This window comes from Tachyglossus aculeatus, chromosome 9 (assembly GCF_015852505.1).
Source record: "Tachyglossus aculeatus isolate mTacAcu1 chromosome 9, mTacAcu1.pri, whole genome shotgun sequence".
NCBI lineage: Eukaryota > Metazoa > Chordata > Mammalia > Monotremata > Tachyglossidae > Tachyglossus > Tachyglossus aculeatus.
The window spans coordinates 54,934,021-54,954,259 of record NC_052074.1 but is presented as its reverse complement, the minus strand read 5'-3'; the positions used below and the strand labels follow the sequence as shown (position 1 = coordinate 54,954,259).

The following is a 20,239-nucleotide window of genomic DNA, read 5'->3' as shown; positions in this document are numbered from 1 at the left end:
AGGATCACTGTATGCTTTGGGTGGGAAAACTGGGCTTCTAATTTATAACAAGAGATATTCATGATCATGATACCAAAAAACATCAGTTAGATCAGATCTAACAAACACTTTTTAAGAAAACACATCTCCTTTTTTATATATATGAATAAATGGCATGACCTCAAAATTTACAACTTTCACTACGAAAGTACTTTAGTTTTTAAGACAAATATTCTAAGTTGATCTCCACTTCACAGTAAAATAAGGTTAAAATATTTAAACTTGAAAAAACTGCACAAGAGCAGGAAGATCAAAAATGGGACTGCCATGTCACATCAATTTATTGATGAATATTCATTACAATATGCTAAGTGGTTAAATCCTTGCTTTTTCTGACAGGAGATCTAAGGTTACACACTGAACAGTAAAGACTGCATAAAAGTAGCAGTTACTTTTAAGGTGACAAATCTCATGTCAATGAATGCTAAAACCAGGTTTAATGAACCATTGAATTTTTACTTGGAGTTAACATCAAAATTGTGATGTATTTTGGTGAGATGGAAAGAAAAGCAGTACTGTAAATTAGGCTGTACCTAGCAATAACACTACAGAGTGAACTTCCAGTTGTCTGAGTAATCTGTTGCTAGAGTAGGTTAATCAAAGTTAAATCATCTGTGAAATGGGTGGCTTTTGTTAAGCTGGAAGTGTCATCTGATCAAGTTTTCCCATCTGTATTTCATCATATTTAAGTCATGAACTAAGAATAAACTACCAACAGGCACAAAACTATTTAACAATTATTCTTTTAACAGATTACTGAAGCATACATTGTTAAAATTAAAGTACATCTATACCATTTTATCTACAATTCCATATAAAAGCGCATAAAAAACCTCTTATGGGAAGTTTCAATCCAATACCCAATAAAATATTATTGAATAAAAGAATATCATTTATGTAGTGATACTGTCGCTATCCACTTAAGTAGGATCAGTATATGCACAAATACGCCTTACTGTATGTCAATGCCATTACATTTAAAAACTTTTAAATCCTGGCGATATGGAAAGCAAGAAATCAAAGGTTCTTACAATTTAAAAATACACCCATTCATTCAATCGTATTGAGCGCTGTGTGCAGAGCACTGTACTAAGCGCTTGGAAAGTACAATTCAGCAATAAAGAAAGACTATCCCTGCCCACAACGGGCTTATAGTCTAGAAGGGGGGAGACACAGCAAAACAAGTAAACAGGCATCAATTTAAATAGAATTATAGACATATACACATCAAAACAAGTAAACAGGCATTAATATAAATAGAACTATAGACGTGCACATATATACACAAGTGCTGTGGGGCGGGGAGGGAGTGGAGCATAGGGAGTGAGTTGGGGCGATGGGGAGGGGAGAAGGGCTGAGGAAAAGGGGGGTTTAGTCTGGGAAGGCCTCTTGGAGGAGGTGAGCCTTCAGCAGGGATTTGAAGCGGGAAAGTGTGATTGTTCGGTGGAATTGAGGAGTTTTTGCTTGATACGGAGGTTGATAGGCAACCACTGGAGATTTTTGAGGAGGGGTTGACATGCCCAGAACGTTTCTGTAGAAAGATAATCCAGGCAGCAGAGTGAAGTACAGACTGAAGTGGGGAGAGACAGGAGGTTGGGAAGTCAGAAAGGATGCTGTCGCAGTAATCCAGTTGGAATAGGATGAGTGATTGTACTAATGTGGTAGCAGTTTGGATGGAGAGGAAAGGGAGGATCTTGGTGATGTTATATCACCATATAATTTTTAAAATAAACTGGGTTTTCAATGTGCCCCTGGAATATAAAAACAATTCCCCTTAATTATTTTAAGAGACTTGCTTTCTTTTCTGAATCAATTTCTGAACTTTAAGAACTTCATTTCCACGTGTCCTTCTCTACTTCCGTTTCTTACCAGCCAGCTACGGTTTTCTATATCCATCAGACAGAGTGGCTTAGTGGAAAGAGCCTGGACTTGGGAGTCGGAGGTCGTGGGTTCTAATTCCGGCTCTGCCACCTGGCAGCTGAGTGACTTTGGGCAAGTCACTTCTCTAGGCATCAGTGACCTCATCTGTAAAATGGGGTGAAGACTGTGAGCCCCACCTGGGACAACGTGATTACCTTGTATCTCCCCCAACACGTAGAACAGTGCTTGGCACATAGTAAGCGCTTAACAAATGCCATCATCATCATCAGACCAGCATTCTCTAGACCTTCAAAGTATTATCAAGATCACATCTCCTCCAAGACGCCTTCCTCGATTAAGCTCTCTTTTCTCTGGCTCCCTCTCTATTCTGTGTCATCTATGCAAGTACATCTGTGACCTTTGGGCATTTGGTGTTCACCCCACCCTCAACCCCATAGTACTTGGGTACTTATCTTTGAATTCTACTATAAATTACCCATTTATTCATATTAATACCCATCTCCACCTCTAGACTGTATACTCGTTTTGGGCAAGGAGTGTGTTTCCCCACTCTGTTGTATTGTACCCTCCCAAGTGCTTAGTACAGTGCTCTGCATATAACTGTCAATAAACACAACTGATTGATTGATTGATATTAAGCAATTGGTTGACAAGGTCTGGCTAACAGTTGTCAATAACGTTCCCACCATGAAATAACAGGAAAACAACAAATGTTAGGTCAGCTCTCTATATTGCACTATTGAAGGTGCATTCTATAAAAAAATACTGCCTGAAAAACATTCTGGCTGCTAGACTAGTTGAAAACATCTCTAATAGGCATGTTTAAAGTACAATTCAACCCCTTTTGGGGACACGCCGTCTCTATGTAAAGCCCACGGGAATAGACAACTACTGAAAAAGCATTTCTTAAAATTAACAGAGTTGACTTTTAAAGGATACACAGGAAGAGGGGAAAAAAGGAAACCCTAACTTCTTCTGATGTGTCTTTGTGGCAACCACGGTTTGGAGATGAGGAAAGTATGGTACCCAGGGCCACCCTCTTGCAGTGAAGCTCTTTACCTGCAATGAATGAAACTATCTGGGATTCCAATCATGATTCCAATCAATCTCACTCACAGCAGCAGCTGCTGTAAGTAGAGCGCCTCAGAGCAAAAACAGCACTTCCAACTTACAGAATAAACTTGAAAGAACAGAGAATGGAAGGAATGAAGACAGATGCAAAAATAAAGTTTTAGGGTCTAAAACAGTTTTATCTCCAATTTGCAGCCCCATTTTATTTCTATCCTGATTATATGGGCTACCAAAATTTACACCGGCTACTTTAATTCACTCTCTGTTACACTAAAATTGTGATTTGGGCAATTTTGTTTCATGGTGAGTCTAGGAAATTTGCTACAGCTCCTAAGTGGGAACCAACCAGGATAAGTTGGAGGCGAAGTGTATTAAAGCAATGTCTAAGCACCACTACATTTAAGCGCAAAGTGCTTCCATTATAAAACTGTAATTCAGGGTTTGCATCATGTCCTCACCCAAAAACTCCACAAATTACTAAATGAAATCTAATACAAGACACCTGGATGTGGGAGTAATTTTTTTCTCTACCCATTAAAATGATATAACATCCATTCTATTTCCATGAAATTCGGACAGCCCTGAGAGCAGCAAGGCATGGCTGGTTACCCATTTTATCCCACTAAAGCGCCTCAACTCTGATTTAAAAAGCCACGCCTACGAAGAGCAGTCAATTCAGTATCTGCAGCCTCTCTGAGCTTACCTTCAGTGTCATTACTGACGGCAAATTAAATGGTGGTCGCCAGTCACAATAAGGACACCCCCCATTAGGAATCAAATTTAGTCTATTCATTTCACTAGTGAGCAGTCACACTGAAGAAACATTGGACTGAACTACTTTATTAGAGACAAATGACTCACATTATAAAGCAACTAAAGGGATCTCAAACTGGTATTGTTTTATAGGTATCTACATATAATCCACCTTCACCACCATCAATCTTCACTTTGAAAAATGAAGTAATTGAAACTTATTCATAGCATGATTATATGGCATATGAAAACCCAAATATGGTACCTTCTATAGGATAATATATTCAATTTTACTGAGTAATGGGTGGTATCTAGTTCAGGTAGAGCTATTTCAGGATCACTCATCAGAAGGTTAAATTTAATATTTTTTATGGAAGAAGAAAAGGCCACAAAAAACAAGGATACTACATTTTATTTTTTAAAACTATGATAAAATGTGATCCTTAGCATAAAGCAGACATGAGCTGCTAAAAGAACACATTAGTTGCCTGGAATTGTTTACCAGCACCATATCTGAACTCTAGGGAAAATGTGTGCCTCAGAATGAAAAAAAAGAAAAGACAAGCAATAGACAGAAACCCTACATGGCTTGCTGGAAATATAGAAGATGTGAGCAAGGGGGGGGGGGGGGGAAAAGACACCCTTGAAAAAATAGGGAAGTTCACCTGGATACAGAAAAGCTCAATAAGACTGACCATTTCTCTGCTGAAGTTCTTTGAAAGAGTAAATATGCATGAGAAGAGAGAGGAACCAGTAGAATAATAGCTTATTTTTTCAAAAAGCCTGTGATAAGGTCCTCAACCAAGATGCTACAACTGGGTCTTATTTAACATACTCATATGATCTGAAAAGGAAGTTGGCTATTATAGAGATATAAAATCCTTCTGTGTAGTGAAATATCATGCTGATACGAATAAACTATACAGGATAATCCTGAAGCTGAATGAGAATGCAGAAACCTGGCAGTTGAGCTTCAATATATGCAAATATCATGCACCCAACCTAAGGGACCATGATTGAAGCTTACAGAATCAAGGAAATATGAACACAGGGGGGACACAGACTTGTTAACCAAATCTCCCACATCATCAGAACTTGGGAGCTCCCACTGAAGCTTGAAGATAGCAGGTTCTAGACAAAAACAGCAAACACTTCTTCACACAGTGGCTGGTAAACCTGTGGAATTTGTTGTATACAAAATTATACAAAATCAACAGCCTCATGAAGAGCTTCGGATATATTTGTGGACGATAGGCGTTACGGGAAACTAGAGGGAGAAGTTGGGGTGTTGGTTCAAGAAGAGTTCAACTAATCCACCACATCTGAATCTACGAAGGATATGAGGGATTTTAAAAGGTACATCCCTAACTCCAAGGATAACAAAAAGGGCAACTATCATACTCTTCCTCACCATCATCATCAATCGTATTTATTGAGCGCTTACTGTGTGCAGAGCACTGTACTAAACACTTGGGAAGTACAAGTTGGCAACATATAGAGACAGTCCCTACCCAACAGTGGGCTCACAGTCTAAAAAAGTCCTCCAGACATCCCTGGGAGGAAAGATAAGTTTTAGACGTACTGAGCTTTAGGTGTTGGCATAACATCCACATGGAGAGCTCCTAGAGGCAGGAGGAAATGGGACTACTGCAGAGAAGGGAAAAAAATTAGGATTGGCAAGATAGATTTGGGAGTCTCACATTTAAGGGTGAAAGTTGAAGTCGAGAAGCAGATAAGCTTTCGGAGGGAGTGGTTGTATGAGACAACCACTGGCACTTGGAACAAAGACCTGAGGGACACCCACAGTAAGGGTGTGCGATGCAGAGAAAGACCCGGCAAAAGAGTCTGAGAAAAATTCTCCAGAGAGGCAAGAGGAAAATCAGGAAAAAACAGTGGAGGAATAAACAACAGGTGACAGTGTTTCCACAAGAAAACAGAATGATCCAGCATGTCAGAGGCAGCCAAGAGGTCAAGGAGGATTTGGACAGAGCATACAGATTCCTAATTAGATTTGGCAACAAGGAGGTCGTTGGTGACCCTGGAGAAAACAGTTTCAGTGGAGTGACGAGGCAGGAAACCAGACTGTACAAGATCAAGAAGGGGGTTGGAGGAGAGGCAGCTGGAGCACAGAGCCAGTTTGAGGAGTTTAGACAGGAACAGGAAAAGACAGAACGATGGGTAGATGATACTTTGGGGTCCAAAGGTTTTTGTTTTTTAGGATATGGGAGATGTATAATCAATCAATCAATCAATCAATCATATTTATTGAGCGCTTACTATGTGCAGAGCACTGTACTAAGCGCTTGGGAAGTACAAATTGGCAACATAGAGACAGTCCCTACCCAACAGTGGGCTCACAGTCTAAAAAGCTCACTGAGGGCAGGGATAGTGCCTACCAACTCCATTATACTGTACTCTCCCAAATGCTTAGTACAGTGTTCTGCAAACAGTAAGCACTCAATAAATACCACTGATCAATTGTGCTTGAAGATAAAAGAGAAGGATCTGTTAGAGAGTGAATTACTAAAGGTGGCAGGGAGGTCACAAGAATTTTTAGGAGGGGAGAAAAGACGGGGTTAGAAGTCACAAAACAGTGAACAAACAATTATTGGAAATCAAATTACTAGGCATATGATTTAAATGCATAATAGTACATAACATTCATCGGAGTATTACGGGATTGTGTTTTGGGAGGAAATTTACTTTTAACTGTTATAGTAAAATAATAGTGAAAGTAATAAAATTCAGATTTTATTCAGAACAGGAATCATAGTACAGACCCTATTAAAATTTCAATATTGCTACCTACATTCTTGGTTTAATGCTCTTAAAAGCATATCATGCTGTCTCTAAACATTAAAATTTAATTAAAAGGAAAACTTGTAGAAACACTTCCAAAATAACTTATTCCTACTCCAGAAGTCATATACATCATTTGAATCAAATACTATGAAACAGATTCATCATTTCAATTATGCTTACATATTTTGCCATTAAATAGTTAAAAAGTTAAAAAAATCGACATTTAACCAAACACGTTTTCAGGATCACTCTGGAAAAATGGATGGATGCATAAATAGCTTTAGGATGATTTTAACATTAGTGGTACCAAGTAAAGGTATCAAGAAATGTGTTAATTTCAAGTATACAACCAGTTCTCCTAGAACACCAGGGATACATTCCTGTAGCAATATATGCTAAGGAAAAATCTCACTTGGTAATAACCTTGTAGTCGATGCTAATACACACAGTAAGCGCTCAATAAATACGACTGAATGAATAATGGCTCAGCCTTTTTTTTCCCCAATGCTATCCTGAGGGTCTTCAAAGAAATGTGGGTTTTCAGAAGACTGTTCCCTAGTTCTGTCATCGGGGTCTATCCAAAACGTGTTATGAAAACACATGTTCTGGCAGAACTGACTACTGTTGGATCAGTGAAAATGGCAACTAGCTTTATTTAAAGAGGCAGTTAACGCGTCTTGTCCAACTCATCTCTTGCACCTAATTTGGTGGCTCTAAGAGGCACACTACCAGTGAAAGCTTGTGTTTTCTCTTAATGCACCCAATTTTTTACACAGACCAAAAATGATCTAATTCTATTCTGAATGGCTTTAACTTCAGTTCTTTGGGACCACATGAATACAGAAACTATAAACACACAATCATCTCTGATATAATGCATGTTTTCATGACACTACCTGGACAGCACAGCACCAAGGAATTAGACAACATAATTCCCACAATGTGCTCCTATGTGCATATGACATGATTCAAAATTTGGCATAAATAGATGCGGTACTGGAAAAAATGTTGTATGTGTAGTTTAGGTCTAGATATACATACAAACCCAACTTTCTGTAATGCTAGGTTTGTCACGAACACAACTGCGGGATTATAATGATGATGATGATGGCATTCGTTAAGCACTTACTATGTGCCAAGCACTGTTCTAAGCACTGGGGGAGATACACGGTAATCAGGTAGTCCCACGTGGGGCTCACATTCTTAATCCCCATTTTACAGATGAGGTAACTGAGGCACAGAGAAGTTAGGTGACTTGCCCAAAGTCACACGGCTGACAAGTGCCGGAGCCAGGATTAGAACCCAAGACCTCTGACTCCCAAGCCTGTACTCTTTCCACTGAGCCATGCTGCTTTTCTAACGCTGTGTGTGTGTCTCTCTCTCTCTCTCTCTCTCTCTCACCCTTTTGGTCTAATTTGCTACACCTTTGTCCTACAACATATTCATGAATTTAAACTCTTCAAAATTTGGGAGACTTCAGCTATGTACTTTGGAAACACAAGAAATAAAATATGAAGGGGTGTAGCATTCCACTTTAAGTTGTTAATTTTTAAAATCACACACACAGAAGGCATATCATGAAATTAAATGATCAAAATAATAAAACACAGCACTTCATTTTCACGCTAGCCTTGGTACTGATAGCGTTTCTACAGGTACAATTTTTACATTTATATATAACTGGACTCCCAGCTACTTGATAATTTGGGATAAGAATGGAAAATGGACTAAAAATAGAATTCCTATACTTCCTAAAGAAGGTTTCTCTGACTTAAGTTTCAATCCTTTTAAAATATGAGCAAATTTGTATGACAGAGTGAGAGAGAAATAAGGCTATTACTCACGCAACAGACAGAAATGAGAGGAAATCACTACTAAAGATTAAAGACAATTTTCATTTGTGAACTAAAATTTCACAGTTCCAAAAGTTCTGTACTTCAATCATGAATCATTAATTCTAATGATTTTATAATGCTTAAAGATTATTTGAATGTTGATTTTTTTTGGGTGGGGGGAGTCAGTCACTTTAATTGGTCTCAGAACCTGAGTGCTACACATTGTTCATGACACGTGCACAATTCCTAAGAGTATATATGGGTTCAGGATTACTAATTACACAGAATACGCTACACTTAATTCATAAAATAGTAAGTTTAACTAATAATTTAAACTCATTGACTTTTATGGGTTATGTAATTCAGCAGATTGTAAATGTCATAAATGAACTGAAGCATAAATGCGCTGAAAATTACGTTAGGGGTTTAATTTAGAATGGCTTTTCGAAGAATTGTTTAATATACATTTCTAATACAACTAGAAATGCTACTAATATGCCTCCACCATGACCTAGAGGACTACCTCTGCTGAAGAAAGACTAATTTAATATCTATAGTCTCAGATTACTGATGTCATTAACATAACCATTCAAAGCGATGTAGCAGTAGCTGACAGTCACAAGGCAAATGAAATATCTCGAAAGATTAACTGTTTCCAAAACCACTATTTATATCAATGATAAGATGAAGAACATTTTTTAAGTGCTACATATGAAAACACTGAACAAATTACATACTTTATCCTTCATTTCTGAAGCTAAAAATGCATAACCATTATGTTTTATTAACAGAATTCCTTTTAAAAAAAGAGAACAAAAGAATACAATTGCAACACTTAAACGAAGTTGATATTTACCTTCCTTTGGTTGGGCAATAACTGGTGTCTGCGTTTCCTTTGTATATGTAACTATTTCTCGGGGCGGAAAGTCAACTTGGGTAATTTTAGCCATCCCAAGTTTAATGGGTCCTCTTCTAAACAAAGGGAATAAAAACATTATTAAATATTTCGAATACACTCGCATTCCCACTTTAGGTGGGAAAATTAACTCCTTATTTCAATAGCAGCCCACACCTTCAAAATGTTAACATCAAGTAGAAATTAATATAATCACCAGAAATAAATGAATAACAAGTTAATCTTATTTTAGCAAAAATGGGAAATAATTAATGTAGAAATTAGACACAGCAATTAGCACCCCATTTAGACCCGAAATTTTCGGGGGAAAGGAACACAGGACTGAACTGGAGATTCTTTGAGCAAAGGGAAGAATGGGTGATTCCTCATCTTTCTCCCACCCCCTTTCCTATAAGTTTCTCAGTGTAGCCCCATAATAGGAAATAACTGGATTGAAGAAAAAATAATTATAATTTTCCTCTTTGAAAATGGTCACACTTCATTGGAAAATATAACATCCTGCTTCAGTACAGTTGAATTGAATGGGTGGAAGCAAATGGTCAAAACAACAATTGGAAGCCCAAATACGATAGTCACTCACTGGTAAAATGGCCATTGATTTAAAGTGGTTGGCAGTGCGGTATCGCTGTCATGACTACTGGCTATTTTGGGAAGGACTAACATAATGAAGTTTAGCAACCTTCAGGTAGGAAGGAGAGGATGAGGGAAATCGTGGAGAGGAAAAAAAAGGAGGGAAATCGTGGAGAGAAAAAAACAGGCCAGGATTTTTAAGGCCAGGATCAATCCCTGGGTTTTTGTGGGGGGAGATTCCACTGGATAACACACTTTTGTTTTTCTTAAGTCTACCAGACAGGTAAATTTTAGTTTGGATTGAGGAAATTAATACTTCAAAGGCATTGATTTAATTTGCATTGATCATTATTATTATAATGCTACAGTTTAAGAAATTAAAGTACAGTGAGGTTGAGGAGCTAACCTAAAGCAACAAATCTCATGAGTGACAAAAAGGAATTCAAATCACGTTGTGATCTTTCTTGACAGAGGAAGAATGAAAAAGTAAAAATAACTAATAAAACCTCGCCTGTATCCAGCATCTGGCTGATCTCTGCTGGGCCACCCCCATTACATACATAACTAGAGCTGGAACTCTAAGTGTGCTTCCAGTTGGCTATAGAAATGAGAGCAGAGTTCCATAGTATTTGCTTTTCGCTATAATTTAACACAGCAATAAGATTTAAGAATAACCTCTCCAAAAAAGAGGCTGCTTTAATTTATATATTATCTCCATCATCCTCATAAACCCAATACATATATTTGGATTATCAAGATAACGCATACACTACTTAGCGTTAATCTCACGTCTACAGAGTTTTTAGGGTGGACAGACTATATTTTGGAAAAAAATATTTTGAATATTGCTAAATATAAATTAAGCTTTCACAACACTTCTTTGAAATGGACAGGCAAACAACAGCATGTATTTAGAACCTATTCAGAGCTGAGAACTGTACAAAGTGCTAGCCAAAAATTAAATTCCAGTGTATGATCAGGACTATTTGGGTTCTCATGCGTAATTTTAATAACCTATGTGCAAATTGGGATGTTTTTTAAAAATTTCCCTCTCCATAAGTTTAAAAACAGACACTTTAATTAATAAATTGGAGAATGATTCACGATTCACTGCCCATTACTTATAAAGCCCTCAATGATTCCCTATTGCCACTCTTAGTGTTCAACCACCTCTAACATGTCCATATTTATTTTTATATTCCTTGGCACTTATGTATATATGAATAGCCAACTATAAAACTAATTATTTACTCTGAATACACTACTTGAAAAGAATTTTATGACTGTCTCCCCATTAACTTGTCAACTGAATGGGCAAAGAACATCTAGTACTTTTGTTGCACCTTCCCCAAGCACTTACTACAATACACTGTACTCAGTGGGGCATAATAAATACTATTACTACTACTACTACAACTACTAGTTGATGTAAATTTTGTTCATAATAAACACTATTACTACTACTACTATAACTACTAGTTGATGTAAATTTTGTTCCTTAAAATAACCTTCACACAAAGTATACTCACTTTAAAAAAATAATTTAGCACAGAGTCTTAGCTTTTGGAAAATAGTGTACAAGGGAATTTGAAATAACTTTCCATGCAATAATAGGCTTTTAAAGAAAATGGGTTGATAAAGAAAATTTAAAAGATTTAATACTGACAAATTGATAATTAATCTCCAAAGGATATGAAAATAGCTTGGCAAAGGCTATTAAAGATCAGATGGCTGGTCTTTGAACTCTACTACAACAAAATTACAAAATTTGAGTAATATCGCCCAGGCAGAACTAACAATACAAAAGCCCCTCCACGCCATTAGCAAATTTTCACCAAATACATCATAACTTCACAATCTTAATAAAAGAGGGAAGATAATAAATCAATTCAATACCCCAAATCGGAATCAGAGTGGAGCTGAAGAACTGATGGATCAGTATCCCAATGCAGCGTCCTGATTGGTTGCAGAACAACCATGCAGCATTATCAAAAAAGGCCATACGTTAGTCAAGCAAATAAAGCCCACAACTGCAGTTATTATTCATTGTTAAATTGAAACAATGCATTTTTGTTAGTAAAGTGAACACAGTAAACCCTCAGTGCTTTAGTTCATGCAATAAGTAAAACATGCTTAAGACACAAGCACATAGCTGAAACCAAAAGTCAGTACTTTTGCAAATCAAAAGTCCAAATTGCAAAGCAGGAGATAAATGTAGATCCTAAAAAGCACAAATGTGCGCGTGCGTGTACACACACACACACACACACACACACACACACACATACTCTCCCCCCCTTTATAAAAGACACCTAGCAAGGTTAGCTGATGTTAAATCTTTAAGCCCTCTTTTACCACACAAAATTAGTAAAATCCTATTTAACATATTACAATCTTGCCCAAAGCAATAAATATGTGCAGGAAATTGTCATATTGGTAAAGGAAATGAGTCAACACATAAGCCTTTTGGTAGAGAAACCAAAAAAGACTATACCACTGGGACACAGAATAGCTAGCATTTCCAAGATGTGACCCTGCTGTAATTTATGGGTTAAGCACTGCCTTGGGCATATGTATGTCATCTGTTTTAAAGTCAACTAAGCTAATGTGGTGTCCTACAACAATTAGATTTTGTACTAGAATGGTATTCTAAAATATAAGTTCAGTATATACTTATGAGAAATAGATTTCCTCCTTCCACTTTAAATAAATTATTTCTGGATATAATTAAAATGTAGTTTTATTCCTGTCTGGAAAGGGAACTTAAACAAAATAAAAACTAATATCCCTAACTCCTAGATAATCTTGCTAGTGCCGTTCAATTCTACTAAAATGAATACACTCTACTTCATTGCACATTATTAACATAACTAATTTACAATTGTTTGGTGTAGGGTTATTAAAAGCTAAATGAGACACTACAATTTCAGCTATTTTCTTCAGATTTAAAAGAAACAAAGTCTAAATGATTACAAATCAACCGTCCTGATATATGAACAGAAAAGTGAAAAATAAATTGCCTCAAATTTCTCTTTATGTCAGCTGCTTATTTTATTATATATTAAAGAACATAAAATTTTAGTTTCAAAATTAAATTTAAAAATCTGAAGGGAAAGAACAAGGAACAATAGTAGTTTATGGATAAAAAGAAATGGAAAGACAGTGAGGCTTCTAGGAGAAAAGTTAAGGGAGCAAAATGAAATTAAATATTATTGATTCAAATGTGTAAAAAAAAAAAAACCCTTAGGAATGCTGGCAGGATAATACCCAAGCCCCGGACAATAAATAGGCATTCTTTCCTTGGATTTAAGGGAAAGGTCAGAGTTAATAAAAATGCATTTTGCGCTATGCACTGAAGGACAACAAACTTGGGCTTTATTGAACCACAAAGGAAATGGACTTCAAGAGATAGAGCATTCCTTGTGGACTGTCTTGAATTCCTCCGATAGTAAGAGTATGATATCAGGTTGAGATTAAATAGGGTATGGCTGAGAAAGAGGCCAATCTTACAATGCTCCGAGAAATAAACGGGCATTGCAGGGCATCAAATTAAATTAATTCCCTGTAAGCACAGTTAACTTTTGACTATTTACATTAGAAGAGCTGGGAGGTGGGGGGGGGGGGGGGGCTGATTCATGAAATTCACAAATATTCTGAATTCACCATATTAGCCAACAATGTGAAATAGTCCCCCAACAAATCTACCAGAGCTGCTACCAAATAGCAACACTGTACTGACTGGTTTGCACTTTACCTATTTTCTTTCCTATTTCCCTTCTAGTCCCAGCTGGAGGTCTTAATAGGCACTGAAACTGGCAGAACGGAGAAGAGAAACAAAGAGCATGGAAAATCCACAAACTGGAAAATCAGATTATAAATAATTGAGTGTTAACTATCACTAGGCTGCATTCTGCACCTGTTGAGCTTCTTTTTCAATCTGGGTTTGCTTTTCTTCCTATCCCTAATTATTCCTGTTTTAAGAACCATTTTTCCTCTCATTTTAAATGTGGACAATACAGTATGGTTTAGGCATTAGGTCTACTTTATTTAAATTACTGAATTTGTGAATATATCTGTAACAGTACTCACAAAATTTGAACTATTCAGGTGCTCCTGTAAAGTGAACTGGCTAGTATTTGTATGCTAATACAGAAATTCTTTACATGTATACTTTCCACTTTTAGACTGTGAGCCCACTGTTGGGTAGGGACTGTCTCTATATGTTGCCAACTTGTACTTCCCAAGCGCTTAGTACAGTGCTGTGCACACAGTAAGCGCTCAATAAATACGACTGATTGATTGATTTCACTTGCTCCAGGTAAGTAGATACCCATCTACTTGTTGTACACACTCAGCTTAACACAAATACCACAGCAAATAATAGTAGTGAGTTCCACCATAAACAGAATCACTATCTTCTAAGATGGATATAATCTTAGAAAAAAAACCCAAGACAATTAAATACCTCAATGAAAGGATATCAGTGTGATAAAACTGGCATATTAAATGCTTTCATTATATACAGTATCATCTCTAAAGCTAAATAATTTGCTCACACATAAGCACTCTCAAAAAGATAGGGAAATTTTAAATTTTGAAATTGAAAGTTTTACTGGTGAAATGTTGAAGTTGTGGTCATCTTATTCCTGTCAGCAGTTTGGCTTTGATAAAGCCTGCCCCCCATTCTCTTCCCCTAGCCGCCCTCCCCCGACCCCTACACCTCTGAAAAAGGAATTTGTGAGGGCTGCGGGGCTGTCCAAAGCCAAATGGAAAATGGTCAGTCCCAGGTTGAGCCCTGTCTGCACAGCAAAGTTCAGGAACTCAAGATTTTCACTCCATGGCAGGTAAATTCCCCATCCCAGACCCCTACGGATTTTGGATAATAATCCAGGTCCTCTGCCTTCTCCCTTCTGCTGGTCACCTTTCATTCATTTCACTCGTTGCCACCAAACAGTGCAGCTAATTGCGAGTTGTTCTGGTAAAAGGTCAGTGGGAGAGGTGACTGCAGGTAAAGGTGAAAATGATGTTTGGGATTATAAATGGCTTTCAATTTTTCTTGGTCTCAGTCAGCAGGTTGTGTTTAAGGTATTTTCAGCATTTGATAAGAAGTGGCTACAAAGAAGACTACTGGAGTTGACAAGCAATTAGAAATGAATGAAAAAGATGTCTCAATATACACCTAACGCTCAGCACGAGAATGATCTAGGTGAATACATATGTCCCAAAAAGACTTTCGTTAGCAGTAAGTCTCAATATGTGAGGGCACGGGATCCTGAAAAAAATCTAGAGTGTACTTTTACAAGGGGTGGTATGGGCAAGAAATATTGACACTGAAAAAAGATGCAGTATTTCCTACACATTTACAGTACTCCTTTATTCTTGAATATTTGATGTGACTATTACCCTTCCTAGCAAAACTACTGCTATTGACAGGATTGGCTAGGTTTATATAAAACACTTTTATCTAGCAAACACATTTCACACCATTTTCCACCACAACCAAACACTGGTTCAACAACTGGCGTAACAACAAACAGCAAGTTATTTTCAGGTTTGAAGACAGATGAATTTCAAAGCACATAATTGTACATGTCTTTCACTTTCAGTTAAGGCACAATTAAGACAGATCAGCTGACCTTTGGTGCTGAGTTAATCGAGACTGATAAAGTTAAAATATCTTAAAATTATTTTCCCCCAGATTGAAAGAGCCTATGCCAGTGCCTTTCAGGTTTCAAAATGTCAACATTAACTCAACACTGTTATTTAGAAACCTCATGAAACATCAACAGTATCTAGGCAATGAAAGCATTCCATCATTAAAATATTAAAGGAAAATTACCGTACCTAGATCCCACGGCGCCATCTCCAGAGTCTTGGCTTCCAGCCTCACTTGGAGTGCTCACAGATTTGGAGGATGGAGACATAGGAGGAGGGACTAAATAGTGAAATAGACAGGTATCCGCTGTTACTATTCTCAGAGGTTGCACTGCTTATGATGTTTCAAAATTAATTCAACATGAAATATTTAAAGAAAAAAAATGGCAAACCAAAAGATACATGAATGAAAATGAACAGCGGAAAAAAAGGGGGGAAAAGATAATGTTAACAATTCATGCTGGAGACTCATGCAATTACATTTAATGCATCTGGGCTTTATTAATTAATAAAGTTGATGAAATGTGCATTTTGAGCTCAGCCTTTACCAAATGTTGGCACGAACTTTCAAAGGAGACTCCTTCCCCCGCTATTCATAATCTCATATAAACTACATCACGACACACTTAATTTAGCCTCAGTGATTATTTCCAGAAATTGAAACAATGAAATACAGTAGTCTATTAAAAAGTTCTCGTTTTCTGGATCTATGAATATAAGAATTAAAAAAGGGGACTCCCCCCATGGAATATATTACAGGAAACATTAAAATTTTCCAAATTAGAAAAATTGATGCTGCCAAATCATTAGGTGTACATAAGAGTGTCTCCTTTAAAATGTTCATTAGTTTCCAGCAATTTGGGTGGAAGGATGCAAACCGGTCATAAAGCAACATGCCTTTTAAAACTGATGCACAACAAAAAGTGAGAGCATGCAACTTAAATATTGCAAGGCTTGTGTTAATTTCCTTACCCCAGTATTCAGAAAAAACTGAAGTGTACAAACAAAGATACAGACACCCAAAATATTCTTAATCCCTTCTTATAGAGAAATGCATATTTTTCATAGCATATAAACAAACAGAACACATGTATTTCCATTTATTGGAAGCTTTTAAAGTAATACAGGCAATAATATTTGGGCCAGTACTGTTTAAAACTTAGTGATCTACTGAGGCGTAACACAAGGATCATCACTGCCATCTTCTGGTTAAATTTTACCACAGCTGTCTTCAAACCCCAATTATTCTCCAAAAACCTTTTTCAATACTATAATAATAATAATAATTGGCATTTGTTAAGCGCTTACTATGTGCAAAGCACTGTTCTAAGCGCTGGGGAGGATACAGGGTGGACAGGTTGTCCCATGTGGGGCTCACAGTCTTAACCCCCAGTTTACAGATGAGGCAACCGAGGCCCAGAGAAGTTAAGTGACTTGCCCAAGATCACACAGCAGACATGTGGTGGAGTCGCGATTCGAACCCATGACCTCTGACTCCAAAGCCCGTGCTCTTTCCACTGAGCCACGCTGCTTCTCTACCAGCTATTAGCATGACTGCATTTTAAAAGACATATTTTTAAAAAATGTATTTCTACTGAAGATACACTCCCCTTATTTTTAAATAATTACTAGAGAATTCCATTTATGCATCTAAACCAAAACCATATGCTGCTTTTCTGTGGTATTTGTTAAGCACTTACTATGTGCCAAGCACTGTACTAAGCGCTGGAGTAGATACAAGATAAGCAAAATCAATCAATTGATGGTATTTATTGAGCACTTAGTGTGTACAGAATACTGTACTAAGCGCTTGGAAGAGTACAATACAACAAAGTTGGTAGACACGTTCCCTGCCCACAAGGAGTTTACAGCCTAGAGGAGGAGACAGATATTAAAATAAATTACTGACAGGAACATGAATGCTGTGGGACTTAGGGTGGGATGGTTACTAAGTGCTTAAAGGATAAAGATCCAAGTGCACAGAAGACGCTCCTCTGCCGCTAACCTCCTCACTGTGCCTCGTTCTCACCTGTCCCACCATCGACCCCCGGCCCACGTCCTTCCCCTGGCCTGGAATGCCCTCCCTCCACACATCCTCCAAACTAACTCTCTTCCATCCTTCAAAGCCCTACTGAGAGCTCACCTCCTCCAGGAGGCCTTCCCAGACTGAGCCCCCTCTTTCCTCTCCTCCTCCCCATCCCTCCTGCCCTACCTCCTTCCCCTCCCCACAGCACTTTGGTATATTTGTGCAGATTTATTACTCTATTTATTTTACCTGTACATATTTGCTACTCTGTTTTGTTAGTGATGTGCATATAGCTATAATTCTATTTATTCTGACGGTTTTGACACCTGTCTACGTGTTTTCTTTTGTTATCTGTCTCCCCCTTCTAGATTGTAAGCCCGTTGTTGGGTAGGGACAGTCTCTATATGCTGCCGACTTGTACTTCCCAAGCGCTTAGCACAGTGCTCTGCACACAGTAAGTGCTCAATAAATACGCTTGAATGAATGAATGAGGGCTTAGTTGGGGAAGGCCTCTTAAAGAAAATGTGATTTTAATACGGCTTTGCAAGTATGGAGAGTGGTGGTCTGTCGTATATGAAGGAGGAGGGAGTTCCAGGGCAGAGGGAGGACGAGCGCAAAGCATTGGCGGCGAGATAGACGAGATGGAGGTAGAGTGATTAGGTTGGCGTCAGAGGAGCAAAGTGTGCAGGCTGGGTTGTAGTAGGAATTCAGCAAGGTAAAGAAGGTGGGGGGTGATTTATGGATTGAGGAGGAAACAAGCACAGAAAGGCCAAGTGACTTGCCCAGGTCACTCAGCCACTAGTTAGTGGCAGAGATGGGACTAGAATGCAGGACTCCCAAATCCTTTCCACTAGGCCATGCTGCCATCTCTACAATCCTTGAAAATCCCCATCCCTTAACCACTCTTCCCCAGCCCAGCAATGATAATAAACCAGCCTCTCCACCGACAGTTGGAGAGAGGGGAAGAGGATGGATATCCGAAAGTGTCAATAAACTCTCCCGGATCGGACATAGTCTCTGTCCCAAATGAGCTCTCAGTCTAAGGGGAAGGGACAACAGGTGTCTTATGAGGAAGCTGAAGCACCAAAATGCCAAGTAGGCAAATGGCAGAGATGGGATTAGAACCCAGGTCTTCTGAGTTCCAAGCCCATGCTCTTTCCACTAGACCACACTGCTTCCCACAAACAGAAGTTAATGGTACCTATGCATCTGAAATTAGGTTTAAGTATTCCAGCATTATTTCACCATAAAGGGGATTGTGATTCTAGGTTCTATTTGAATATGATCTATCAGAGTCTTTATAAACATATAAATATAAAAAAAAATTACCAGCCCAGGCTCATTTTCTACTTCTTTAACTAATGGTAACATAAGAGAAAAATAACCAGGCTTTTAGTCCCTCTAATTCGCTGATTGTATCAAATTTTCATGAATGTAAAAATAAGATAAATCATATTTATGCCCTTAAAAAATGAACACTGAGCAAAGAGAATATTGCTACGTGATTAGCCTAGTGACACAATATTATATATCCATATGTGCATGAAACTGTGTTCCACCTATGACTCAGCTTAGCCTCAAGCATTCAAGTTAATGCATTACAAATGAGGTTTGCAGTATCAAGACTTTAAAAACAAACAACAAAAGCAAGTTGAGGGTGAGTTTCCAACTCCTATATCTGCTCACTGATCAAAGAACAGCATGAGATTTGACGTTAAAACAATAGCCCCTGATTTATCCCTGGCTAAAAGTTATTTTGAAAAATCACTGAATTTTGGATAAATTCTGATAAATACTATCTGAATTGTGGGACTTGGAAAATTTCATAAAGTGATTCTCATGCTAAAAAACAAGGGTCACAATAAAAACTACCAATCTCAAGTAAAGTGTTTAAACATTATTTGCATCAGTAGTATTTTATTGATATCAACGTGGTCTTTCCTGTTAATTTACAGTACATTCCCAATGACCTATATATAAAGGTGCTATGTCCAATCAGATGACCTTATATCTACCCCAGCACCTACAACAGTGCTTGGCACAAAGGAAGTGCTTAACAAATGCCATAATTATTATTTATTGGTGTTACTTTCTCCATTCCCAATTCACAACTTTGTACAATGTTTTTCTTATCACCCTTTTATTTTTTCACCCAAGATATTTTTAGCTATAGCTATTATTTAGCTATTATTTTTAGCCAAGATATTATGAGGGTATCTGGACGTTCTGAACGTTTTAGGGTCAATGCCTCTTTTCCCAACCCGATATGCTCAACTAACTTCCCCTGGGTATCCTGCTTTTTTCTGATTCTCTGGAGTACCAGGAGTCACCTTTTGGTTAGTAATGGTCACAGGCTACTTCCAGCTCCCTCAACCCCTTTTAAGGAGCTGTTATTGCCACATTTTGACCCAAACAACTCAGAAAATTCTAGAATTCCAGAGCAAAAAATGTAACTGTTACTTCTGCTGCACTCTTGGACTTTAAAGAACACTCTGAATACTGAATTCATGCATTCATTCAATCGTATTTATTGAGCGCTTACTGTGTGCAGAGCACTGTATTAAGCGCTCGGGAAGTACAAGTCGGCAACATATAGAGATGGTCCCTACCCAACAATGGGCTCACAGTCTAGAAGGGGGAGACAGACAGCAAAACAAAACATGAATGGAAGACACTCCTGGGCAGAAGACA

General features: G+C 37.9%; 1 protein-coding gene across 6 annotated transcripts in view; it reads right to left on the bottom strand.

The window, feature by feature from the left end:
• The window catches only part of DYNC1I2 (dynein cytoplasmic 1 intermediate chain 2), a 59,670-nt gene that overhangs the window by 18,992 nt on the left and 20,439 nt on the right, over positions 1–20,239 (bottom strand). For 2 of the 6 annotated variants that reach the window (XM_038751319.1, XM_038751320.1), the window contains exons 4-6: positions 15,712–15,856; positions 11,764–11,823; positions 9,238–9,353 (exon numbers count right to left, since the gene is read on the bottom strand). In XM_038751319.1, the coding sequence (XP_038607247.1) occupies positions 9,238–9,353; positions 11,764–11,823; positions 15,712–15,856 (321 nt within the window). The remainder of the gene's footprint in view (positions 1–9,237; positions 9,354–11,763; positions 11,824–15,711; positions 15,857–20,239) is intronic. The other 4 variants (XM_038751321.1, XM_038751322.1, XM_038751323.1 and 1 more) reach the window with 4 other exon arrangements.